The sequence below is a fragment of the Bos taurus genome, chromosome 29, assembly GCF_002263795.3.
Source record: "Bos taurus isolate L1 Dominette 01449 registration number 42190680 breed Hereford chromosome 29, ARS-UCD2.0, whole genome shotgun sequence".
Classification (NCBI taxonomy): Eukaryota; Metazoa; Chordata; class Mammalia; order Artiodactyla; family Bovidae; genus Bos; species Bos taurus.
In genome coordinates, this window is record NC_037356.1 from 42,573,146 (window position 1) to 42,599,540 (window position 26,395).

The 26,395-nt window shown below is 56.5% G+C and overlaps 3 protein-coding genes and 1 non-coding gene across 9 annotated transcripts; 3 read left to right on the forward strand and 1 right to left on the reverse strand.

Moving 5' to 3' along the window:
• Positions 1–562: 562 nt before the first annotated feature.
• Positions 563–12,731, reverse strand: BAD (BCL2 associated agonist of cell death). 4 transcript variants are annotated; one of them, XM_059883030.1, is made up of 4 exons: positions 12,641–12,731; positions 11,810–12,004; positions 1,608–1,801; positions 563–1,052 (listed from the first exon to the last, which is right to left on the reverse strand). In XM_059883030.1, the coding sequence occupies exons 2-4, from the start codon at positions 11,994–11,996 to the stop codon at positions 927–929; spliced, it is 507 nt and encodes a 168-aa protein (XP_059739013.1). In that variant the 5' UTR covers positions 11,997–12,004; positions 12,641–12,731; the 3' UTR covers positions 563–926.
• On the forward strand, positions 12,502–17,029 carry GPR137 (G protein-coupled receptor 137). Of its 2 annotated transcripts, XM_010821057.4 has the most exons (8): positions 12,502–12,996; positions 14,076–14,454; positions 14,538–14,587; positions 15,296–15,521; positions 15,635–15,784; positions 15,910–16,038; positions 16,149–16,264; positions 16,561–17,029. In XM_010821057.4, the coding sequence occupies exons 2-8, from the start codon at positions 14,098–14,100 to the stop codon at positions 16,718–16,720; spliced, it is 1,188 nt and encodes a 395-aa protein (XP_010819359.1). In that variant the 5' UTR covers positions 12,502–12,996; positions 14,076–14,097; the 3' UTR covers positions 16,721–17,029. The 2 variants fall into 2 exon arrangements, with proteins under 2 accessions (XP_010819359.1, NP_001106766.1); NM_001113295.1 differs by lacking the exon at positions 12,502–12,996 and having other exon boundaries at positions 13,951–14,454.
• Positions 13,544–13,597, forward strand: MIR12023 (microRNA mir-12023). Its single transcript, NR_162384.1, has one exon. It is a non-coding gene; the product is annotated as a microRNA mir-12023 (primary transcript).
• Positions 17,030–18,721: 1,692 nt separating the features above from the next.
• KCNK4 (potassium two pore domain channel subfamily K member 4) lies at positions 18,722–26,372 on the forward strand. Of its 2 annotated transcripts, none has more exons than XM_024987650.2 (7): positions 18,722–18,889; positions 20,097–20,362; positions 23,547–23,670; positions 23,798–23,958; positions 24,152–24,338; positions 24,837–24,976; positions 25,672–26,372. In XM_024987650.2, coding segments are annotated over exons 1-7 (1,293 nt in total). In that variant the 5' UTR covers positions 18,722–18,888; the 3' UTR covers positions 26,086–26,372. The 2 variants fall into 2 exon arrangements, with proteins under 2 accessions (XP_024843418.1, XP_024843419.1); XM_024987651.1 differs by lacking the exon at positions 18,722–18,889 and adding an exon at positions 19,800–19,887.
• Positions 26,373–26,395: the final 23 nt, after the last annotated feature.

Sequence of the window (26,395 nt, forward strand, 5' to 3'; positions counted from 1 at the left end):
TCCAGGTCTGTGTACCTAGTATAAAGCGCAGGCTAGTCTGTAGGGGGCGCCAATAAACCTTTCTGGAATTGAGCTCTCAGCTCGGCTCCCAGGGCCTGGTGAAGCTTCTCTGGTTCCCTAGCGATCCCTCTACTCACAGCCCTGGGCCGAGCCTTCCGTCCCCTCCCCCGCTCAATGTGTCCTGCCAGTTCCCTGAGGAGCGCTGGCCCTAGGCCGGCCACACAGTAGCTGCTCAAAAGGACTGACCCAAATAGGAGCAAATGACCCTCCCTGGGGGACGGCGGCACGGTTTGCAGTGCGCGGAATTCCAGCGGCCAGCCGGCATGCAGTTCTCAATTACCATATTAGAGATAAGGACCTGGATGTCCCCGAAGCCCGATCGCGCTCCGTCTCCCGGAGTCCAGGCGGCCGTATCTCCGCTCGCCGCCTCAACGCCTCCCTGATGTCGGCCCCAAGTGCCTCAGTTTCCCTCATATGTAAAGCGGGGACATCTTTTGAAATTCTTGTCAGTGCTAGCGCTCTCTCCGCCCGGGAAGCCCCAGGCGACAGACAGAGACTCCGCGGCACAGACGTGGGCTTTATTAGCATTTTAGTATCGGGCGTAGGTCCGCAGCGTTACCACGGAGGAAAGGGTTCCGGCGAAGTTAGGGTTAATCTCGGCTCGCAACTGGCGCAGGCGCGTGGGGTGGGGTCACGGGGCCGCTTCCGGCAGGTAAGGGCGGAAAAACTTCCAACTTCCGATGGGGGCCGAGCCCCTCCGTGGTCCTCGCACACACCGGAAGGGGACCGAACTTTGGGTCAGACCTCAGTCTTCCGAAAGGAACGAATCCGAGCCTCGTTTTGCATAAGGCCTGCAGAAAAGACTTCCGCCCGCTCCCAAGATGGCCACCAGCAGCGGTTGGGAGCTTCGGTTGCGGGGCGGAAGGTCACTGGGAGGGGGCGGAGCCTCCTCTCCCCAAGTTCCGGCTCAACCAGGACTGGAGGAAGCGCGTCCAGCTGGGGCTTTGTCGCATTTGCGTTGCCGTGCCCGCGCTCTTCGGGCGAGGAAGCCCCTTCAGGGTGGGAAGAAGAAAAGGTAGAATGAATTAGCTTATCCTGGCAGCCCGAAGCAAGGCCCCTCCGCTTACGGAATCCCACCACCAAGTGAGATCTGGGAGGAGATAAAAGAGCGTAGATCCTAACAGGCCTTGTATGGAGAGGTCTCCTGACTACTAAGCATGGTCCCTCCATGTTGCGAGCAGAAAGAAAGGACGCCTACGGTCCTGTAAGCGCCAGAGCCGGAGACTTAGCACCTGGAAGATGGGACCATAATTTGAAAATCAAAGAAGTGGTTCGGAAATTGAGGCCAAGAACCCGGCTATCCGAAGTGGGTCGGCCAGGAGCACAAATGCCTCGTGCTCCGGGGATTTGGGGAGCCCAGGAGCCTTGGCCTGCTGGAGCAGGGTCAGGTCCCCGAATACCCTGGGACTCGGGAAGGGTCTGGCTGCAGGCGAGGAGTCCCGAAACTGCAAATCCCGACGTGCACTGGGACAGCCCAGTGGGAGGAGGCCCGGGAGCACAGGTCCCGGCGTGGTCCGGGACTGCGGGGCACCTCAGCCGGCCCTCACCTTGAAGGAGACGTGAAACTCGTCGCTCATCCTCCGGAGCTCGCGGCCATATCGCTGTGCAGCCCAGAGGTTGGGGGGCGCCGAACGCGAGCGGCCCCTAAAGGGGCCGAGATCCTCCTCCTCCGTCTCTTCATTATCCTCTGGCCCCGCGCGGTAGGAGCTGTGACGACTCCGGGTCTCCACAGCCCCAGTGCCTGCAGAGAAGATCAGACGGTGGGGATGACTTGAATCTCAACTCCTCTCGCGTCCCCAGCCCTGCAGCAGTGTTAGTGTAGTTTCGAACTAATTTCTCATTAATCCCACAAATCTTAATTGAGCCCCAATATGGGCCAGACCCTGTGGCTCAGATGGTAAAGAATCTGCCTGCAATGCGGGAGATCTGGGTTCGATCCGTGGGTGGGGAAGATCCACTGGAGAAGGGAAAGGCTACCCACTCCAGTATTCTTGCCTGGAGAATCCCACGGACAGAAGAGCCTGGCGGGCTACAGTCCTGTGAGGTTGCAGAGTCCGACACAATTGATCGAGTAACACTTTCAACGGGCCAGACCTTTCGGTTTATAGAATGACTTTACCTCTGTGCTTGGTACAGAATAAGGGCATAAATAGTGGTTACAGCTGTGAGTGTAAGATCCAGGGACTTCCCAGCAACTCCCTGGGAGGTTAACTCTTTCATCAGCTCCAGTCCCCTGCGGAGGAAATCAGTCTCCTGGTTGAGGAGGTACCCCAACCAAGCCAGACAGGGTTGAACCCCACCTCCGCAGGTGACCTGCTGGGGCCCATTTGTTTCACTGGTGTGACCTACAGGAGACCTAGAAGCCCTTTGAGAACAAGAACCTGTCAGCATATCTGTACCTCTCACAGCACCCACTTTGAACAAACTGTCCAGAAAGTTCTGTTGACTTTTTATGGTAACACTTAAGGAGCACGCACTAGGTCCTGGGCATTACCTCATTATCCTAAGCATGCCAGGAGATAAGTACTAATATTGCTTCTACGGTATAGATGAAAAGACAGGCTTGGAGAGGTTTAGACTTGCCCTGAGTGACACAGTTGGGAAGTTCTGAGGTTTGAAGTCCCTACAGGTTTGTTGGAATCCAGAGTCCAGTGATAATCCATTGAGCTATACGTCATCCTTTATCCAACCACCCTTCAACTCCCTGAGCCTGTGTCTTCACCTCTTTATGGGGATAAACCTAGTTCTTAATGCCAGTGACTTGCCTCACATAAACAGCGTGAAAGTCCTTTATAAGCTGAAAGTGTGTGATGGATCATTGTTCAAAGAGGTGTGTCCTGAGTTTGTCTGGCTTTTGCGTGTGTTCCATCCCCCTAATTCCTGTCAACCCCACCCCCATACCCAGACCAACAAAGACCTAGAACACTCCCAGGAGCATAAATCCAGAGCCGGATTGAAAGACAAGCATGGAACAAGTACAGGGAACAGCATCCACAGCAAGGTATGTCTGTCAGGGAGGCATCCTGAAGAAAGTATGATCTAGGCCAGGTCTTGAAGCCAGGGGTAACTGTCTCATCCTCTCCCAAAGGCCTGTGGGCCAGCTCCAGGGCTGGGGCCTCCAAGGGTCCCAGCTCCAAACACAGGGCTGGGAAAGCCAAGAAAAGAAGAGGGGGCTGGATCCAGAAAGGCCTAGGCTAAGAGGGTGGCTGGAATTCCTAAACTTCACCAAAGCCTGGGCTCAGGTAGGCAGGGACACCATAAAGCCTTTGAGGAACGAGGTGGCAGCGGGGAACAGGCAGCTAAATCAGCAGTCCAGATTGGGGCTGGGGCTACGGAGCTGAGAGCAGCAAGAGCCCTGATGAGAACAGGCCCGTCTACAGAGGACTGTCCGGTTCCATGGGGCATGGGCATCAGGGCAGAAGTCCCCCCCTCCCCCGCATTCCTGCTTTGTGACCTTGGGCCCTTTCTTTTTAATCCCTTGGGGTCTCGGTGTTGTCCTCTGTGAAATGGGGGCAGCCCCCAGTACCCCCATGAGGACAAACGACACAGAGAAAGAACCCTGTTCTGCCCTTTTCATGTCCTGAAGCCTCGCATTTTCCCGGTGAGAGGCCAAGTTCTCCCTATTTTACACATGAGGAAATAGAAGCACAGAGAGGTTAGGAACTTGCCCAGGGTCACACAGCTGGCACACCCTGCTTGGTCACTTAAATGCTCAGGAACTATCAGCTATTTTTCTGCTTTACTAGCACTAAGAACCCACAGCCTCCACACTTGACAGATGCAGGGCCCAGTGGTCAGAAGGCAAGTGACGTAGGCAGGCACTTGGCTTGGGCCTTGCCCTCCTGCCTGGGAATCAGAACCAGCAGAACAGCAGCACTCCCTGTGTCAGCTTGGCAGCATGCTTCATGTCCATGAATTCCTTATGTCCTCGCCACATCCTGGGAGGGAAGGTTACTCACTGTCCCCATTTTACAGAAAAGAAAACTAAGGCATAGAGAGGGTAAGTAACTTGCCCAAAGTCACACAGCTAGTAGGTGACAGATGCCAACCCAACCAGTCTGGCTCCTGGGTCTGTGTATTTAACTCTCATGCCCCAGGCTCCTTTCAGCAGCACCATGAGCTCCCGTGGGGGCTCAGGTCTGGAAAGGCAACCCTAGGCCTAATGTGACTGCCAGCTCCGCCAGGAGCCTACCCATGGAGTGGGGATTTTTACCGAAGCCATGAATTAAGCAGTGCCAAGCCAGCCATTGTCAAAATGACACTCAAATGTGTAAACTGAACATTTAAGTGTCCTATTTACTAGGAAAAAAATTTGAGTATTTTTCTGTGAACTCCCTGGGGGAGCAGACATGCCTACCCACTCCATCCATCCAACCTTCAATCAGCAGTCACTCCTTCATGCCCCTAGATAGTGCAAGGCGTCCTCTCCCAGTCTTGGGAAGGAAAGGAGGCGGGAGGAGGCGTGGCTTCTGGTTGTGAGCATGCTCTCTCGCCATCCTTCCAGAGTGCAGGCCTGGGGCTGGGTGGGAAAGTGGGAGGGACCTATGGCTGGAGGTGTCAGGAGCCCCAAACTTAAAGTTCTTTACTCACTGGCTTTCTGGGTAAGTGGGTGGGGCTGAACACATCCACATTCCCGCTCCTGTGAGCATCCTTGCACACTTCACTAGAACAGTGCTGTTCCAGACAGCTGGAGGCAGTGAGGTTGTGCCATCAGGTGGGGTTGGGTTTGGATCCTGCTCTACCACGTGGGGGGTTCACATGTTGCTCGACTTCAGCAGGAGAGCAGCTCGGTGCTCCCCCCTGGAGCAGGCATGTGGCCTGACCTGTCTCAGCCCAGGCTTCCTGTGTCCCCTAAAGCCATTTGGAGTATGAAAGCCCCTTACTGGCCTGTAGAGAACATACCTCCACCTTGCTCAGAGCTGAGAAAATCAGAAAACACGATAAAGCAGAGGCTGGCAAGTGTTTTCTGTAAAGGGTCAGAGAGGAAATGTTTGGGGCATCGCAGGCCACATAGCCTGTCACAACTACTCAACATTGTGGCCAGGGCTTGAAAGCAGCCGTAAACAATATACACGTGCTTGTGCACCGCTGCGTTCCACTAAAATTGTATTTGGAACACTGAAATAAAATACTGTTCTTTGGAGTTCTGTCAACTGTTTAAAAGTGTCAAAAAAAAAAGTGTCAAAATCATCCTTAGCTCATTGGCTACACAACAAAGAGGAGTTTAGCCTTTGGATGTGGTTTGCCAACCTCTGCTCTAAACCCAACTATGTCTGTCCTCTGCCTAAAACTTTCAATGGCTCCCTGTTGCCTATGAGATAAACTCCAAACTCCTGGGCATGGCCTTCAGGGCCCTTACATTCTTACGTTCCAGCCTGCACTCCCTTGTCTGCCATCAGGGTGGCATTGGTTATTCATGTCTCTCTATTCCGTCTAAATGAATGGCAATCCCCAGGTCTGCTCAGGGCCTGGGCCAACTCACTGCAACAACAACTGCAGTAATAGTAAGAATAGCAGACCCTCCTCTCTGCTAGGCACTGTTTCTAAGCATTTTTCCTGTATTAATGCATCAGATTCTCTTGACAACGCAATGAGGTGGGACTACTTCTAGTCCCATTTTACTGGGATAAAAAATCTGAGGCACTCAGTATTTATGGCAGCACTATTTACAATAGCCAAGATATGGAAGCAACCTAAATGTCCAACAGAAAGATAAAGAAAGTTTCCTTGGTGGCTCAGTTGGTAAAGAATCTGCCTGGCAACACAGGAGACCTGGGTTTGATCTCTGGGTCAGGAAGATTCCTTGGAGAAGGAAATGGCAACCCACTCCAGTATTCTTGTCTGGAGAATTCCATGGACAAAGAAGATGTATATATAAACAATGAAATACTACTCCGCCACTAAAAAAAAAAAGTGAAATAATGCCATTTGCAGCACCAAGGATGGACCTAGAGATAATCACACTAAGCGAAGTGAGTCAGACAAAAATACGGAATCCAAAACTGATACAGGAGACTCCCCTGGTGGTCCAGTGGTTAAAATCCCATGCATTCAATGCAGCGGGCATATGTTTGATCCTTAGTGGGGGAACTAAGATCCCATAGGCCTCCTGGTGTGGCCAAAAACAAGACAAACAAAAAATGATACAAATCAACATATTTACAAAATAGAAATAGACTCACACACATAGAAAACAAACTGCCTCCTGGTGCTGCCGAAAACAAAACAGGACAAACAAAGAATGATACAAATGAGTTTACTTACAAAACAGAAACAGACATGGAAAACAAATTTATGATTACCACAGGGGGAAAAAGGGGAGTGGGGGTAGGGAGGATTAACTAGGCCTTTGGGATTTCTTTTTTTTTTTCTTTGGCAGCACTGCATGGCTTATGAGATCTCAGTTCCCCAACCAGGAATCGAACCTAGGCCATGTCAGTGAAAGCGCTGTGTCCTAACCACTGGACCACCAGGGAATTCTGGACTTTGGGATTCATAGGTACATGCAGATGACACCACCCTTATGGCAGAAAGTGAAGAAGAACTAAAGAGCCTCTTGATGAAAGTGAAAGAGGAGAGTGAGAAAGCTGGCTTAAAGCTCAACATTCAGAAAACTAAGATCATTGCATCCGGTCCCATCACTTCATGGCAAATAGATGGGGAAACAGTGGAAACTGGCTGACTTTATTTTTCTGGGCTCCAAAATCACTGCAAATGGTGACTGCAGCCATGAAATTAAAAGATGCTTACTCCTTGGAAGGAAAGTTATGACCAACCTAGACAGCATATTGAAAAGCAGAGACATTACTTTGTCAACAAAGGTCTGTCTAGTCAAGGCTATGGTTTTTCCAGTGGTCATGTATGGATGTGAGAGCTGGACTATAAAGAAGGCTGAGTGCCAAAGAATTGATGCTTTTGAACTGTCGTATTAGAGAAGACTCTTGACAGTCCGAGATCCAACCAGTCCATCCTAAAGGACATCAGTCCTGGGTGTTCATTGGTAGGACTGATGTTGAAGCTGAAACTCCAATACTTTGGCCACCTGATGCGAAGACTGACTCATTGGAAAAGACCCTGATGCTGGGAAAGATTGAGGGCAGGACGAGAGGGGAATGACAGAGGATGAGATGGTTGGATGGCATCACCGACTCAATGGACATGGGTTTGGGTGGACTCCGGGAGATGGTGATGGACAGGGAGGTCTGGTGTTCTGCGGTTCATGGGGTCGCAGAGTCGGACACGACTGAACGACTGAACTGAACTATATATAAAGTAGATAAACAACAAGGATTTACTGTGTAGCACTGGGAACTATATTGAATATCTTGTAATAACCTATTACGGAAAAGAATCTGAAAAAGAATATATATATGCATATATATATATATAACTGACTCACTTTGCTGTACTCCTGAAACTAACATATCATTATAAATCAACCTGGAGAAGGTCATGGCAACCCCCTCTAGTATTCTTGCCTGGAGAATCCCATGGACAGAGGATTCTGGTAGGCTACAGTCCATAGGGTCACAAAGAGTCAGACACGACTGAGCGACTAACATTTTCACTTTCACAAATCAACTATGGGCTTCCCGTAGTTACCACTGGGCACTAGTGGTAAAGAATCTGCCTGCAATGCAAGAGACATGGGTTCAATCCCTGGGTCGGGAAGATCCCCTGGAGAAGGGAATGGCAACCGGCTCCAGTATTCCCGCCTGGAAAATTCCATGAGCAGAGGAGCCTGGCGGACTATAGTCCATGGGGCCACAAAGAGTCAGACACGACTGAGCACATAAATCAGCTATACTTCAATTAAAAAAAAAAAGCCAGGGTGAAGCCTGCAGTCTGGCCCGGGGTCTGGCACTGGGCTGCTTTACTCACCGTGTGTCGCCCTTCCCCTCTCTACCATTCACGCACCAGCTGCTCCAGGCACCCAGCTACGCACGGGAGCTGGCACAGCACACAAGGTGGCCACAGGCCCGCCCTGGAGACACGCACAGTTCACCGAGCAGGGGCTTGGAGGCAGGGAATGTGAAGAGTGGCAGCACCCTGCCCATGCGGAGGGGGACAGTGGCCCGGTGGCTCTGGCAGGTTATCGGCACCTGCGGGTCTTTCATGGAAAACCACTTGAAACTAAGTCAAAAGGAATCCAGGGCAGGTCTCTTACATCCCTTGCAGGCCTTGTCATGGCTGGGCCTGGAGCTGGGCCACCTTTCCCCCTTGGGGCCTCAGGTGCCCCCACCCGCGGGATGGGCCCCTAGTGAGTGCAAGAGGTTTTGCCACTCCTATTTCATTCATTCATAGCACAGAAATGGTCCTTTCCAGCTCCCTGCCTTGGCACTCCAGCTCTGATGATGCCGGGCTCCTCACACTTGGCCAGCTTACACTGCATACGAGCCAAGCCCCGCACCGCCTCCCTCACTGGGCTGATACCAACACAGCTCTGGTTAAGGCCAACTCCCTGCCAGTTCCCACAGGCACCTGGGCGGCCAGCATGGCTGGAGAAAAGCACAGCCGTGCCACCTCTGTTCAAATTCACAGCCATAAGACCCAGTGGCCCCCCGAGTTGCCCAGCACACCTTCCAACTCCATACTCTGGGCCAGACAACTACTTCAAACCTGTTCTTCCCTCTCTCGACCTCAACCTCCACCCCTCTCCCCACCTTCACTCCTGGTTCAAGACCTGGCTTCCTTTCACCAAGAAATTGGAAGCATCCACGAGAGAAACATCTACTAGTTCCTGTGAGGTGTCTCCTTGCCCTCCTCCACCCCTCCACTGCACTCAGCTGAGCTGCCCCTCCCCTGAACACCAGACCACTCTCTCCTACTCAAGTAAGCTTCCTTTCTCCCCTGCATCCCCCAGTATTTTCCTAACTGGATTACTCCATCAACTTATAAACATGCTCTTTTGGGAGTTCCTTGATGGTTAAGACTCCACACTTCCATTGCAGGGAGCATGGGTTTGAGTCCTGGTCAGGGAATTAAGACCGCACAAGCCACATGGTACAGCCAAAAAAAAAGAACCTCTTTTTTCTTTTTATCTTAAGTAATAAAACAATCCTTCCTTGACTCTCCTTGGGCCTTCAGGTGCCGCTGGCTCCTCTGTTCCTCTTTGCCAGAGCTCAGCTGCCAAGAGTGGGCTCTCCTTTCTACCTCCAATTCTCTTCCCATCATCCCTCCCCACTCTCCACCCAAGCTTCCCCAGCCCTAGGTCCAGTCCAGCGCTCCACTCCCAGCCCTCCTCCAGCAGCGCTCAAAGGAGCATCGCCCAGTTCAACACTCCCCTCCCTACCACATGGCTCCCTCCTTCTCAGACCCCAGTGCGGGCTCCTCCGCTTCTGCTGCCCTCTGCAGCCTGGAGCTCCAGACACAGCCCAAGCCCTACCCTGTCTACACTGTCTCCCAGGGCCCACCAAACACTTCATCAGCAATGGCCAACTCCCACATGTATCTATCCCTACTAGAAATCTCCAACTGGATGCCCAAAAGGTACCTCTAACCTGACCTGGCCCAAGCAGGGCTCCTGATCTCGCCCCACACCATCTCAGTTCCACCTCAGTTGAGAGCAACTCCATCCTTCCAGGCGCCCAAGCCATCCTCTTTGGGCCTCACACATCTGTCTATCAGCAAATCCCACCAGCTCGACCTTCAAAAGAAACCCAGAGCCTAGCTCTAATACTTACCACTTCCACCACCACCACCACGCTCGCACCAGCTACCATCCTCCCCCGTGGCACCACCCCTACCTTTGCCCATTGGAGACCCGTCTCCACCCAGGGGCCCTGGTGATTCTCTTGAGGTCCAAATCAGATCAGAGTCCTCCAGGTTTTCACTCAACCTGAAAGCCAGAGCCTTGACCTGGGCCTTCAAGGCCCTGCCCTTCAGCCCCTCCCCTTCCCTGATCTCTGGAGGAGTCTCTAAGGCCCTCCTCTCACTGCCCTCAGGGTCTTTGCATTTGCCCTGCCCTCCGCCTAGGTGAAGGAAATGGCAACCCACTCCAGTATTCTTGCCTGGAAAATTCCATGGACAGAGGACCCTGGTGGGCTACAGTCCATGGGGTCACAAAGAGCTGGACTTGATTGAGTGACTAACACTGCCCTCTGTCTGCGGGCATCCCTGCCAGCATCTGTCTTCCCACAGATCTCTGGCTCACTCCTCATCAGATTCTAGCCTTGGCTCAAATGTTGCTTCTTACCAAGGCCCTAGTAGCTCAGTTGGTAAAGAATCACCTGCAGTGCAGGAGACCTGAGTTTGATCCCTGGGTCAGGAAGATCCCCTGGAGAAGGAAATGGCAACCCACTCCAGCATTCTTGCCTGGGAAATCCATGGACAGAGGAGCCTGGAGGGCTACAGTCCATGGGGTCCCAAGAGTCAGACATGACTTAGCAACTAAACCACCACCACCAAGGCCCACCCTGACCACCTCAGTTTAAATCACTCCCTCGAGCCCCCAGCACTCCGGATTCCAAAGAGAAAGTCAAGGGTATGTCACCTAAGGCATCACCTGCTACGGCACCATATCACTGACTGGTTTGTTTGTTTCTTGGTTTATGACTTGTCTCCCCCTATCTTCTAGAATGTAGGCAACCACAAGGGTAAGAGCTTCTCTTCTAGTCCCTGATGAACCCCTGGCAGCTGGTACACACATTCAGCACTTGACACAGAAGATGGGGACAGCCAGATACAGGATGGGAAGCAGTTTCAAGCAGAAAAACTCTAAGTGCAAAAATCTCAAAGTTAAAGAAAGCCTGTGGAGTTCAGTGTGACATACAGCAGGCTGGCTGGTGGGGGTGGGGTCTTTTTTTTTTCTTTTAATTTTTTTTTTTTTTTTAGAGATTGTATCCCTAATAACTGAATATCAACCTTTTTTCTTTCTTTCTTTTTTGACTGTAATCCTAGTTTCCTGACCAGGCATTGAACCCCAGGGTTCTTGGCAGTGAAAGCACTGAGCGTTAAACCACTGGACCACCAGGGAACTCCCTGGGGTGGGGGCATTAATAAGCCTTCCTGCTCCTGAAAATGGAAGGGTGTCACATCGGCAGCAGTTAAGGGACATGAGTTTTGTTTTCAGAGGATGTCTGTGGTTGTTCCAGGTGCCAAGGCTTGGGCTGGGCACCCTGGTGGTAGGGACTACTAAGACATGGCTGCTGCCCTCCAGGGCCCATCCTTCCATCTCAGCTGGGTCTCCCTCAGTAGATATAGAGGACAGCTGATGCTTTCCCAGTCCCACACAGACCCGCTGCCTGGTAGGGCTGTCTGCCTCTTGGGATTACCTGGCCCTGGCGATGTTAAGGACAGCACCGTGTGGGTGTGAGCCACAGGGTGGGAAAGAACAGAGCTGGGGACTGGATCCAGGATCTCAAGGAAAGCACTAGCCTGGGGCAAGGCACCACAGAGTCTTCTAGCCCAAAGGAAATGCTGAGTATGACCTTAGGCAAGTCATTTCCCCTTTCTGGCCTCTCAGTGATTCTGTCCTGGTCCTGTGCTAAGAGCTACATACTTGGAGCATTTACTAAACACCAGCTCTATAATTAAGTGCTTCTAAGGTATGCCTGTTAATCTTCCCCACAGCATTACCAGGGTGGTGATGAATTGCTGTTTTACAGAAGAGGAAACTGAGGTGCAGAGTGGTGAGGGACTTACTCAGAGCCCTCCAGAGTGTGGATGTGGCTGGGGTGAAGAGAGCTACTGGGCTGGAGGCAAGCTGGACAGGCAGGTGGTTGTTGGGTGGGGGGCGGGGGTTGCCTACCTCCATGGTGGCTGCTGCCGGCCGGCTGCCCCTGCTGGTGACCAGCTTCCCCCAGGAGGCCTGGGGCTGTTAGCCAGTGCTTGCTGAGACCTGGGGGCCTGTCCCCTGTGGGGCTGGGGCCCAGGCCCCTATCTGCAGGGCTGGAGTCTTCCTGCTCACTCTGCTCAAACTCTGGGATCTGGAACATGCTCTGGGCTGCAGGGGGGCAAGATGACAAGTAATTAGAGAACAGCGGGAGCTAAGGCTGGCTGGCAGGGTTGGGGGCGCAGGTGTCCCTGGCTCCCTCTCCCACCTCAGCACCCCAGGTCCACCCTGCTTCCCTGGCGCACATCTGTCCGTTGAGTCTGGGCCGGCAGGAAGCTCGACTTATCCGCCCAGGATCTAAAACTCTCAGAGCCCTAGGGCTGGAGAGAAGCCTCAGGCCCCTGCCCAGGCTTCAGTCAGACCCGCCCGCGGTAACGGCACACAGATCTCACCCCAAGCCCGATAATGAGGCCCCTGACCCGGGCCCGCCGCGTCCCTTTAGCAAAAAGAGAGCCCGGCCCTAGTTGCCTGGGTAACGGAAACTGTCACGGGCCCGGCCCAATCAGCTCTTGAAATGTCAGCTGGCCAGCAGGCGGGCCCCACTCCTTGGGGCCCCGCCCACTGCCTTCCTCCTGATTCTCTTCTACGTCTCCGGATGCTCAGCTCTCGACTTCCTTATGCCTTGGGCGTTGTTGGAGCCGCTGAGGGATTCTCCGGGGTCCCCATTTGGAAGCCAGCTCCTGCTGACAAGTCCTTCAGCCCCTCTGGGACTTAATTCCCACTCCTGTAAAATGGAGATAATGACACCTCTTTCAGGAGTCAGTGATCCTTGTAAACTGGGCGGTGATTACTGTGGGTGAAAGCACTTTGCAAAGCAGTAATCGAAGCTCAGCCGTCGGAGGCAACTGTTGTTGCTGTTGTCACTGCTCCATCCGAACCGGGTGACCGGCTCGGGAAGCGCCCCTCCCTTCTCCTCGCGGTGGAAACCTCGCACCGCCCGCGTCAGGGGCGCCACTCCTCGCGCCAACTCGGGGGCACTAGAGATAAGCGAGGGAGCCTCCACCCGGGGCAGGATGACTGTCCCGGCGCAGAAGGGAAAGGGGCCCCTAGGAGAGTGACAATAGGACTTGCGGAGGCCTCGCGCCTGGCAGACGGCAGGCCAGGTGAGCGGGAAACGCCGCCCCCTAGGGAATGGGCGGGCGGGCTCGCGCGGGACGCGGGGGCCCCGCGGATTAAGGCCCGGGGGCGGGGCCCGGAGGCCATCTTGGCTGAGGGCGGAAGTTTCCCTCGAGGCCGAGTGAAGGGAAGTCGTTACCGCCCCGGATCGGGCGGCACAATCTTGATTTGGGGATGGGGAAGAGAAGCATGGGAATCGCCAGCTTTCTATGGAAGCGAGGGCCGGTAGCTTCAGGCAATGCCCACCCGGGCGCAGGCCGGATGCGGCTCAGCCGGAACGTCAAGGCCGCTCGCCGCCTCTAGTAACCCCTGGCGCCCGGCGGTGGCTCAAGTTGCGCCAATTCTCGAACAGCTCCGCGCCGGGTGCGGCGCGGGCCTGCGTAGCCAGGACCAGACCCTGAGCAATTTGCGTAGCGAACGGCGGCCGCGCAGGCGCAGGAGGGGGCGGAGCAGCGGGAGCCAGGGAGCTGGAGCCCCGGGTCCCAGCGACCGGAGCCGGCTCCCGCAGCCGCGGCCTGAGGACCGGGCGTCGGCCTCCTCCCGCCCCCCCGCGGCTGGAGAGTGGACGCAGTGGGGGGTGGGGTGGGCCAGCGTCCGGAATCCTGAGGACGGAAGGCAGAGGCCCTCCCCATCCGGATTGTTGGAGGGGAGAGAGCCCTCCAGTTTGGGGAGGGGGAGAGCCAGACGTTGAGCGTCCCCAGCAGCGGCCGCTGCTCTGAACAGACTGGCGTTGGCCGGCTCTCCCCCTCCTGCCGGGACGACTCCAGCGACCGAGGCCAGGGACCCCCTTTCCTTCGGCTTCTGCACCCCCTTCCCCCCATCCCCGGCTTTGAGCCTGGCCTGGAGAGGAGTACTCCCCACTCTGCCCTGGAGAGGAAGGGCTGTCCTTCCACACCCCGTAGTGAGGGACCCAGGTTGCCTGTGCCCCGCGAAGGCAAGGGGCCCTCTGTCGAGGGCGGGAGGGCCCGGCCAACCACCACTGCTTTCCGCCTGAGCACCCTACAACTCCCACCCCTCCGTATTTATTTCCCTGGCCCCCTGCCGGCCCCTCCATCTCTGTCTTCAGGGTTCAGGCCTCCCTCCCTGACATGGAGAGTAACCTGTCTGGCTTGGTGCCTGCTGCTGGGCTGGTACCTGCGCTGCCGCCCGCCGTGACCCTGGGGCTGACTGCGGCCTACACCACCCTGTACGCCCTGCTCTTCTTCTCGGTCTATGCCCAGCTCTGGCTGGTACTCCTGTATGGGCACAAGCGTCTCAGCTATCAGACGGTGTTCCTGGCGCTCTGTCTGCTCTGGGCTGCCCTGCGTACCACCCTGTTCTCTTTCTACTTTCGAGACACACCCCGAGCCAACCACCTGGGGCCCCTGCCCTTTTGGCTTCTCTACTGCTGTCCTGTCTGCCTGCAGTTCTTCACACTGACGCTCATGAACCTCTACTTTGCTCAGGTAACCATGGTGATGGGTGGGGGTAGGCCTGTGGGGTAGCAAGCCCCAGGGCCCCAAAGAATAATGGGCCTCTCTGCCCCCAGGTGGTGTTCAAAGCCAAGGCAAAGCGTCGGCCAGAGATGAGCCGAGGCTTGTAAGTACTGGTGGGTTCAGTCCCCAGGTCAGGGGCAGGGAGAAGCCCAGTGTCCATTCCTTCCCCCTGGTAGGGCTGAGGGGAGTACAGCCCAGGATGCTTGGGGAAGGCTCGGGAACATTAGGCACCTGGTGCAGATGGTCTGCAGAGGTGCTACATATGTGAAGCTCAACTGTAATAAAAACCAGTGAAATATGGTGAAGGGAGAGGGTGCCAATGTCATCCATGATGGAGGAAGAGCTGGAGGCTCCGGCCCTCGGAAGCTCCAAAGGGCACTTCTGGGTGACCTTGGGCAGTGGTAACTCCTGTCCTTTATACAACATCTCACAGTTTATTAAGAGCTTTCACAGACATCTTTAATATTTACAACTTACCTTCGAAGCTGATGTATCCCCATTTGAGAGATGAAGACACTGAGGTCCAGCAAGGCCAAGCAACATGTTCAAGGTCGCACACCTGGCAGGAGGTAGAGCCAGGGCTTAAACTCAGATTTCTGATTCCCAATCCAGTGCTCTTTCTGCTGTACCACAGCTGTCAGTCATATTCTGACCTCTTTAGCCTCAGTTTCCTCATCCGCAAAACTGGAGGAGTGGGGTTCAGACTGCGTGGCCTGAGGTTCTGACTGACACCCGGGTCTCCTGGGAAGGGTTGGGTGGTTGGGGAGTGGCAAGGGTGGTCGCCTGGGGCTGACTGTGCTGTGGGCCGCAGGCTGGCTGTCCGAGGGGCCTTCGTGGGGGCCTCGCTGCTCTTTCTGCTGGTGAATGTGCTGTGCGCCATGCTGTCCCGCCGGCGCCGGGCACAGCCCTGGGCCCTCCTGCTGGTGCGTGTCCTGGTGAGCGACTCCCTGTTTGTTATCTGCGCACTCTCTCTTGCCGCCTGCCTCTGCCTTGTGGCCCGGCGGGCCCCCTCCACCAGCATCTACCTGGAGGCCAAGGTAGGGCCACAAGCGCTGATGCCTGGGTTTCTTTGGGGCGTTTGGGGTCTTCAGAGTAGAGAGAAAGCTGAAACCTCCCCTCCCTAAGGGTCCCCTGTTGTCATCTTTGCCAGGGGACCAGTGTGTGCCAGGCAGCTGCAATGGGTGGCGCCATGGTCCTGCTCTATGCCAGCCGGGCCTGCTACAACCTGGCAGCCCTGGCCTTGGCCCCCCGGAGCCGGCTGGACGCCTTCGATTACGACTGGTACAACGTCTCTGATCAGGTGGGCATTCGACACATCTGCCGCCTCCCCAGTAGCTGTGGCTCCTGGCCCCCAGCTGGCCTGGGTCCGGTCTGGGGGCCGCATTGGCATGACTGCAGATCGGCACAGCCCCTGCCTCCCCACAGGCGGACCTGGTGAACGACCTGGGGAACAAAGGCTACCTGGTGTTTGGCCTCATCCTCTTTGTGTGGGAGCTGCTGCCCACCACCCTGCTGGTGGGCTTCTTCCGGGTACATCGGCCCCCGCAGGACCTGGTGAGGGCCAGTGGAGAGGGGCGGCACTGGCGGTCCCTGGGCTGGGTTCTGGGGGTGTGGGAGGCCAGTGGGGGGCAGAAGGAAGCATCAATGGTGGCTCCCTTCCCTAGAGCACCAGCCGCATCCTCAACGGGCAGGTCTTTGGCTCCCGTTCCTACTTCTTCGACCGGGCACACTGCGAGGATGAGGGCTGCTCTTGGGAGCATAGCCGGGGTGAGAGCACCAGGTAGGAGTCCCGGCCCCACCCGAGGACCCCTGGGCTCTCAGGTTGCTCCACCAAGCCATGGGGTCCTAGAGCAGGTCTTGCCACCCACCTCTGCCCATGCCATGGTCTATACTAGGTGAAGTCCCCTCTGGTTTGCTCTTGCTAAAGTCCCTACCTCACCCCCCAAGATGCAGTTTGCCATAGTCAGAGAAGTCTGGGTCACTGAGCTCTGTTCTCGGTCAGTCTCTCTCCTCCCCCAACTCTGGTGACTGTGGTCCTAGTGACTGCTGGGGGACTGACCCTGTTTCTGCCTGCAGCATGTCAGGCAGCCTAGGCTCCAGCAGCTGGTATGGCACCATCGGGCGGGAACCAGGCTGGTGTGGAGGCAGCCAGACTCGGACCACGCCCCTGCTCTTCTCCCAGGTTCTGGGACCAGGCGGCCACCACCACAGTCTCTACTCCACCCCACAGACGTGATCCCCCTTCATCTCCCCGCAGAACACCCAGACCCCAGCCCCTCCCACCCCAGACCCTTGTGCCAAGTTCGTCTGCTGCTTCTTGCCCAGGATCCCCGGGGGCTGTGGCTGCCTCTTCCCCAGGCCGGCTCCTTGCTACTCCTGATGCAGTGAGCTTGTGCTGTCCCCTAGGATGGGGGGGCATGGCCCTGGCTGCCAGATGCTCACGGCGCCCTGGCATGACCCACCCCACCGCCTCCGCTTCCACTCCGGAGCCAGCTACCTCTCCTGCGTCTGCCACTCAATAAACAGTGTCTGTGCCCCAAGTCCATTTGCTGTCCATCAGTTGTCTGCTTGTGTTTCTCACACCATCATCTGTTCGGTCTAAGGCTGATTGGACACTGGCCCTCGAAGGGGGCTACTGGGCTGGGCTGGGGCCATTTACCTCCCCCAAGGCTGGTGAGTAAGGAGAGGGACAAACCTGGAGTCCAAAGAAAAAAAAGAGACCAGAAGAATCCAGCCCCAACTCCAGTCCCTTCCCTGCTTGAACAATTTCTACTCTTTCTTCGGGAACTGCTTCAAATGTCACCTCTATGAACCCTGCCATTTCCAGGTCAGGGAACTATGTCCCTCCCCACCCCACCCCAGGTCCCTTGGCACTGTGACTGCATGGCTGCCATGCCTCTTACCCTCAGTGGATCGGGATTTCTAGGGACCCTGTTTCCCTGTCATTATGCCCAACCTGGCCTTCAGGTCCATGAGTTAGTCCAGGACTGGTGGAGGAAAAGCAGCCCCCATCGCCCTAGCCTGTGCCAATTTGGCCAGGCTGCCCCCACAGAGTCTGCCTGGGGAGCCCCTTCCCTGACTGTCCCTGATAGTGCAGTTGCTGCCCTCTGTAATCACAGGCCTTACAGATATATCCTCTGTCCCATGGCTGGGAGTCATTTATCAGAGAGTCATTTATCTCGCCCCTGTATCTGGCCATTTGGTCCAGCTCGTTGGAGCTCCTGGGGCCTAGCACTGAGCCTGCCTTGAAACCCTTCACCTGGGACTGTCCTGAGCCCCAAGCCTCAGTACCTCCAGAGATGGGCCTCTGAGACTCAAGAGAAGCAGCTCAAAGCTGAACAATCACTTTCAGTTGAAAGGGAAATTGCTGACATTTGTAGGGCACTCAATTGTGAGTGCCAGGCTGTGTTTCGAGCATTTACAAATACCGATCTCATTAATGCTCAGCACAGCATCCTGAGGTGATAATTAGTCATCCCTTTTCTGTAAGTGGGGACTGGGAGGCCTGGAGAGTCTGGTCACCAGTCTAGGCCCCCTACTGTTATGGGGTGGTCAGCCCTAGAGCCCATAGTTAAAACCACCCAAGTGAAGGCTGAGGACCCCAGAGGAGGGAAGGGTTTTTGGCAAGATGAGAGTTGCTAAGAAGCAAGCAAGAGAAGAGGGGAGATAAGTTCAGAGCCCTGCTGTTCAGACAGTGGGAGAGGGAGTGCCGCTACCCCTTCCAGGCTGGGATGGACATGGAACTAAGGAGTGAGGGATGGGGATACAGGAGTAGAGGCAGGCGGTGCCCAGCTTGATTTCTCAGAGCTTGGTCCTAACCCTACCTCGGCCAATTCCAGGTTTCCTCCGTGGATCCCCCACCCCTTTGTCCCCTGGGGTCTCTCCCTCAGGAGTGCAGACCCCAAGGGCCGGACTGTCCCTTGGGGAGGGGAGTTGAGGGCCCTTCTGATCTGGTAGTGGGCCTGGAAGATGCTGGGAAATTAGCGTGGCGCCGGCCCGGAGAACTGAGCCGGCTGATGTCCAAGTTGGGGCCGTGCCGCTGGCCACACTGGCTAGCCCACAGGGCAGTACCAGGGCCCCAGTCTGAGATTCCAGGCCTGACCCAGCGGCGACCCCTCTCGGGCTCCTGTGCCACTCACCTCCCGGGACGGGCTGGGTTTGGGGGGCTGGGCAACCTCAGGTAAGGGGCTGCGGAGAGCCGAGCCGGAGGCGAGGGCGAGGCACCGAGGGAAGAGCGGTGCTGGAGGGGTTAAACACGGGAGGAGGGGGGCTTCTGGCGGCAGGAGGGGGGTCTCAGCACCAGCGCCCGCCCGCTCCGCCCCTGCCGCCGCCTCCGCGGCCCCGCCGGCACCGGCGAGGCCGCACGGGAGCCCGGGCCGCAGCCGCAGCCGCAGCGGGGCCAACAGTGAGTGCGGGGCGGAGCGGGCGGGCGCGCGGGCGCGGGGAGGGCGTGCGGGACGGCGGGGGCCGCAGGCCGGGCTCCCGGGCTGGGTCGCGCAGGGGGAGACCGGCTGGGAGGGGGCCCACCTCCGGGAGTCCTGCGGCCGTGCGTCCCGCCCGCCGCCCGTCACGCTCCGAGGCGTCGGCGTGAAGACGCGGGGAGGTGGTGGGAGCGAGTGGCGGGTGTGCGGTGTCTGGGCGGCGGGCGCTGCGCGGTGGCCCCGCGATCTGGGTGTGCGTGGAAGTGAGTCTGTGCACACATGTGTGTGGGCCTCTGGGGGCCTTGGCCCGGCGCGCACGGCCCTGAAGGTCCGGTGTGCCCCGGAGTCCGGGGTGTGTGCAGGTGGACGGTGTGCATGCAACCCGGGCAGCGAGGCCGCCTGGAGCCGCAGGGCGGAGCGTGGGCGCGCTGGTCTTTGTGCCCGCGTGTGTGCGCGTGGGCGTCGCCGCGCTCTGTCCCGGGGGAGCCGGCAGCTGTCCTGGGGGATGCCGCGCTGGTCCGGCCCTGGTCGCTCCCATCCCGCTCCTTCCCGGAACCCGGTACCCTCCCTTCCCCTCCACCCAGCCTCGCCTCTGCGCAGCGACTGGGACCCGCCCCTGGGTTCCTCGAAAGCCCAGCGGGGCGCTGGGGACCCTGGGGGCTCCCAGCCCGGCCTATCGCCTCTAGAAGCCGGGCAAGGAGAGGCAGGAGGGGAGGGAGAAGCCGCGAAGATGCTGCTGCAACCTCGGCGGACAAGCCGGACCGCCATCCACGTCCCTGCCCGGCGTGGTCCTCTGCTCCCCCTCAGCCCCCAGCTGGAAGGCGGGGTCCCTCTCCAGGCCCCCAGCATCTCCTCTCTGGCCCCGCCTCTCCCTGGGCAGGCTGTCTCTGTTTCCACCTTCCACTCTCCGTCCTTTCCTTTCCCTGTGCCCTCTTCTCACACCCTGGAGTCCCGGACTGGGGCTGAGGGCCGGGCAGTGGAGGTAAGGGGGAGGACTGAGGTGGGGGTGGGGTGGGCACTGGGTGTGTCCTGGTACCAGGAGCGGGTTGATCAGAGGGGTGTGAGGAGAGACCCTCTGCAGGTAGTAGGGCCGGGGGCTCCCAGGACCTTTGCGTGTGTAGGGTTGGAGAAGGAGGGTGTAGGGGTGTCAGGCCAGATGATTGACCCCGGCATCCCTGGTTCTGCCCGCAGTGACTGCAGCTCCCCAGGAACCCCCTGCCCAGCCTCCCCAGGCAGGCAGTGGAGTTGGCCGGGCCCCTGGGCGCGCCATGCGCAGCACCACACTACTGGCACTGCTGGCTCTGGTCCTGCTCTACCTGGTGTCCGGTGCCCTGGTGTTCCAGGCCTTGGAGCAGCCCCATGAGCAGCAGGCCCAAAGGGAGCTGGGGGAGGTGCGAGAGAAGTTCCTGAGGGCCCATCCATGTGTGAGCGACCAGGACCTGGGGCTCTTCATCAAGGTGCGTGGGTGGGGGAGAGACCTGCAGCAGTCACCCGTGACCCCCTGATACTAGCTGCATGCGGCTGGGGCCCTGTTCTGGAGTGCTGCTTCCTGACCCACACCCCTGAAGGCAGGGTGCAGCTGGAGGGGTGCGGGGCAGAGGCCAGGATCCAGGTCTCTTGTGTTTTCAATATGGCGGCCATGGGCTGCATTTGTTTTCCTTGCTGTGCCCAGCATTGGGTTGCCTGGCGTGTGATAGTGATTGCGTGAAGGAACCCGTGAAGGAAGAAATGAATAAACAGCTGTAGCATATGAGATATGTTACGTCTTCCCAGGTCTAACTCACAGGTTTAGGGTTACCAGATGAAGGCTGGAATACCCAGTTAAATGTAAATTTCAGCTCAAGGATGAATACTTTTAAAACACAAATTTGTCCCATGCAGTATTTTTATTTGCTAAATCTGGCATCTCTACACTAGTTCCTGTGCTTCTTTAGAGTCACAGATGCCTCAGAGAAACCCAAGAACACTGTGAACACTTCCCCACCCCCTACCTCCAAAAAAGTGCACATATAAATACGTACCCTTGATTTCGGAGGGTTCCAGGTTCCCCTAAGCCAATCCATGCCATCATGGATGCCAGCTTGAGCACACCTTCCTGCCACGACACATGCTTGTGAAGTGAAAGCTAGAGGGAGTGCAAATCAGGGATGGGGTGGGCTTTGGTTCAGTGACTAAAGGAAGAGTGGGCCGCAGCCTTTCATGCTACTGTCAGGCAAGCACCTCTGCTCTCGCTCTGATTTCTGAGCCACTGTCATATTAAAAAAAAAAAATAAAAACACCTAACATTTAACTTGATTACATTAATGTGTATTATGTTATTGAAAAGCTAACCTCCCCCCACCTTTCCTTTCCTGCCTGTTCTTATGGAAGGAGGAGGCATCAGCATGGGGACTCAGTGTTCCAGCTGATTCCCAAGGTGGCAGGACCTGGAGCAGAGTTGAGGGTGGGGTGGGGCCAGGACACAGGCAACTGGACATTGTCTCTGACCCAGAGAATGCCCAGAAAGGCTCTCTGACACTCTGGGTAGGAGAGTGTCTGACCACACCACAGGGCAGGAGGAGAGAGGGAACCTGACCTATTTTATCTTCACAAAGGAATAGCTTTTCTCCTGGATATGAAAAAAGAAGAAAAGGAAGGGCAGAAACATGCAAGGCGGACAACAGCTGCTTTATTTCTCTTCTATAATTAGCCAGTCATGCAGCAATTGTGCACCTACTCTGTGCTAGGTGCCATGCTGTCCAGGATAGGGTGAGCAGGGAAATTGATATTGGGGTGGACATATGCAGGCTGTAGCCTAGAGGATGTCACATCTAGGCGAAGGCACCGATTCCAGGGAAAGTTCACTGTAGGATTTAGTAGAAGGGGAGTTTTCCTTACTTCCTTCTTTGTTAACTGCCAGCTGTATGCTGAGCCCTGGCCTAGGTGCAGGGTGAGGGTGATGGCAAGGAGGGAAATGCCCCAGGGTCTTTGGGAAGAGCCAGTAACTGATGAAGCAGATGAGATGGGTAGAATTTAGAGATGTGTGATTGGGTTGCAAGAGACTCTCAGGCAGAGGAACAGCATGGAAAAAGGCGTGGAAACTGGAAAGCTCAGAGTGTTTTGCAGTTCTTGGATTTAGCAGATGCCTAGTCATTTGAAGCAAAAATTAGAACACCCAGAATGACAAAGGATTTTTTCCCAAGTTGTGAATTTATTGGAAAAGTGTTGCAAAATAAAATGAAATAACTTTTAATCATACACTTCACTTCTTGGCTTCATGAAGAGATTATTACAGGAAATGGAATCGTCTCAAAATCTGGGGATAAGGTCACTGTAACTTGGGCTCCAAAATGGAAGTCCCAGGAGAGAAGACTCGGGAAAGGGAGGTTGGGACCACATGGAGAAGGGGCTTACAGGCTGGGCTGGGGAACTCAGACTCTATTCTGCAGATAGCAGAGAGGGATGGAAGATTTGGGGCTGTCACTTTAGGAAGATTAATTTGGAATGTGTCTTGCTAATGAGGACTGCAGTCAGAGAGAAAGAAGGTGGTTTATGACCTCCTTCACACTGCCGCCTGTGTGTCCTGGCTCAGTGCTGCTTGGGGAAGGGCCCCCTGTGCTCTCTCCTCACTGTGCTCTGACCTCCATCACTTAGGGCAGGCACTCTCAAAACACAGACTCTGTCTTGGGAGGGAGGCCAACTGGCTGGCAAGATGGGCAGACACATGGCCATTTCATGAATGTAATCATATTTAATAAGCATCTGGGCTTCCCTTGTGGCTCATCTGGTAAAGAATCTGCCTGCAATACAGGAGACCTGGGTTCGATCCCTGGGTTGTGAAGATCCCCTGGAGAAGGAAAAGGCTATCCACTCCAGTATTCTGGCCTGGAGAATTCCATGGACTGTATAGTCCATGGGGTCACAAAGAGTCGGACAAGACTGAGTGATTTTCACTTTCACCTTTAGTGAGCATCTACTGTGTAGCACAGGGTTTGGTTTGGACTTCAGCAGGGTGGGGAAGGGTTTGTCTGTCCATGACCCTCCCCAAACTGGATGCAAAATTTGTTGGTATGTGAACCTTCCTGGAGGGAGGGTCCCTAACTTTAATCAGATTTTTGAAGGCAAGAGACTGACTCAAAGTCAGCTTCCTATGGGGAAGTAGAGGTGGTGGGGTCCCTGGAAAGCTGAACTCATTGAGCATGCTGTCTACATGGGTAATCATTTAACAACTACACAATGCTTGCTTTGTTGTGAATGCTTTAACTCTTCACAATAACTCTTTGAGGAAGGTACTATTATCACCATCCCCAACTGACAGATGCAGAAATGGAAGTGCAGTTCAGCTTCACTTAGCACCAAGATGTGAACCCAGGCAGGCTGGTCCCAGAGTCTGTGCTCCTGACCACTGTAAAACTGGAAATCTGTTATGTGAAATTAAGGGGCTGATAACTCAAACGTTTCTACAACAATGTGTTGGTCAAACAACAAAATTGGGCTGCCCAATCTGCAATGTCTGCCCTAAGGGACTGCCTTCAAGAAGACCAGAGGGCAGGGGAGAGCTGGGAGGGGTAAGGAGGGAAGCACTCAGAGACTGGAGGGCCAGGGGTTGGCCAGGATAGGAGGCAAGGACTGAGGTTCCTCCTTCTGCGCCTTGTCCTGCAGGATGTGGCTGATGCCCTGGGAGGGGGCGCGAACCCTGACACCAACTCAACCAGTAACAGCAACCATTCAGCCTGGGACCTGGGCAGTGCCTTCTTTTTCTCAGGCACCATCATCACAACCATCGGTGGGGGAAGGGATTGGGCATGGAGAGGGGGCAAGGGGTGGCTGGGCTTTCTCATGGGGGAAGGTGCAGGGGGAGCTAGGGGGGTGCCAGGTAGCCCCTAGACCTGCTGCACGGCCCCTCTGCCCAGGCTATGGCAACGCAGCCCTGCGCACAGACGCTGGGCGCCTCTTCTGCATCTTTTATGCGCTGGTGGGGATCCCGCTGTTTGGGATACTGCTGGCCGGGGTCGGGGACCGGCTAGGCTCTTCCCTGCGCCGTGGCATCGGTCACATCGAAGCCATCTTCCTGGTGAGCTGCTCCAAGCCCTGTGCGCCCTGGCGTTGGGTTCGGGATACCCTTACCTACGTCCGTCCCAGCCCGGGGCATGTGAGCGGGGCGGGGCGCCTGAATCCCGCGAACCTCTAACACTGGTGGTTCTGAGAAGAGGGGGTGTGGGGTGTGAGCCTGGAGGTTTTGGTGACTCCTCGGCCCCTCCCTGCAGAAGTGGCACGTGCCACCGGGGCTGGTGCGAATTCTATCCGCGGTGCTCTTCCTGCTGATCGGCTGCCTGCTCTTTGTCCTTACGCCCACGTTCGTGTTCTGCTACATGGAGGGCTGGAGCAAGCTGGAGGCCATCTACTTCGTGGTGGTGACACTCACCACGGTGGGCTTCGGGGACTATGTGGCCGGTGAGGCCACCTTTCTTGGGTTGCTCTTCCCTTCCCACGGGCTCTGCCATCTGGCTTCTCTCTCGAAATTCCACAGGGCGCTTGTGAGCTCACACGCGCTTGCTCCACGCCCTACATCCGCTCACTGAATGCACCCTCACGTTTTGGCGGGGCTGCGACACCTCCTGCCTACTTACGGTCTTGCATGCCTGCACGCCCATGCATGCTCACACGTATATTAAGTGACCCCTTCACACATGCCACATTCTTGTACACATGCACCCCTCACACATGCTCACATTCTTGCGCATGAGCACCTCCACTTACTCTTCTCTTGCACACCTTCAAGTCACTCCCAGTCTGTCTCCTTGCGTCTATTCACGCACTCTAGCTCAGACCCTTGGCCCTGGGGCGGGCGGATCCTCTCCAGGAGTTGGGAAGGACAGTGAACCCGAGACTCATGGGCTCAAGGCGTGTCTCACAATCAACTTCTTTCTGCCCTCCCCGGCGGTGTCTCAGGGGCCAGTCCCAACCAGAACTTTGCAGCCTACCAGCCGCTGGTGTGGTTCTGGATCCTGCTCGGCCTGGCCTACTTCGCTTCAGTGCTCACCACCATCGGGAACTGGCTGCGAGTCGTGTCCCGCCGCACTCGCGCAGAGGTAGGCGCCCCTTGCTTCGACGCCGCGCCTGCGCCTGCGCTGTGGTGCTGACGCGCTGTTCCCCAGCAGCCGGTGGACCACCCCGCCTTCCCTTCCAGAGTGTGGGCTCCCCAAGACAGGGATTGAGGGAGCCACGGTGTGCACCGGTTGAGATCAAAGGGATAGGCTCGGACAGGTTTGCAGTTGACTCCAGTCTCTACTCTCATGGTTAAAGGTTACCAGATTTAGCCAATAAAGATGAAGGAATCCTAGTTGGATATGAATATCGGATAAATTGCAAATGTTATCTGAGTACAAGTATGTCTCAAATATTGCATGGGACATACTTATACTAAAATTTTATTTGTTGCTGCGTTTTGTCGTTGTAGTTTTATTTATTGTTGTATTTTGTAACCCCCTCTACTGGCCGTGGAGTAGGTGGAGGCACAAAGGTCTCTGGGGACAAGGGAGAGCTGATACAAAACCTCGGGTCTTTTCTTCTGGAGAAGGGAGCATTTCAGTGCAGGCGGAGGAAAGGAGAGGATGTGGCTGGTGATGAGCTTTGCCCTCCCTCCTCCGGGCTTTTCCCACTCATGAGGCAGGAGGACCAGGCGGAAAAGAGGGGCCATGCCTGACGGGTGACGGCGCAGGCTCCCGGGGTTGCGGAGAGACGGTCGAGGATCCCTGGTCGAGGACTGCCTTTCCTCCCCGCGCAGATGGGTGGCCTCACGGCGCAGGCCGCCAGCTGGACGGGCACCGTGACCGCGCGGGTGACCCAGCGAGTTGGGCCCACGGCACCACCGCCGTTGGAGAAGGAGCGGCCACCCCTGCCTCCACCGCCTTGCACGGCGCAGCCTGCCAGCAGGCCCCTATCCCCTGCGGCCCCGGAGAAGACCGAGCCGTCCTCCCCGCCCTCCCCGCCCACGCCGCCCACGCCGCCCACGGCCTCCGCGCTGGACTACCCCAGCGAGAATCTGGCCTTTATCGACGAGTCCTCGGACACGCAGAGCGAGCGCGGCTGCGCGCTGCCCCGCGCGCCACGGGGTCGCCGCCGCCCCCTCAATCCCCCCAGGAAACCGTCGCGGCCCCGCGGCCCGGGGCGCCCCCGGGACAAAGGCGTGCCCGCGTAGAGGGAGGACACCGGCCCCGGCCTCTCAAAGGGCTTCGTTCTGGCCCTCTCACCCCGGCATGCTCTGCTTGTCTGACCAAAGAGCCCTCTCTCGACCGACCGGACCGAAACCTGGGGAGGAGGCCATGGGCTGCTTGTCTGCCACCCCCTGCTCCTGGCCCTGTCACTTCATCCATTTCCAGACTCCCACGGCTTTCTGTCTCGCTGTCCCGGCCGGGCCTGTCCCTCACAACACCTCACGACTGTGCCTCAAAGCCCGCATCAATAAACGGAAACAGTCTGCACGGCTGCGGGCGTGGAGCTGCGGGAAC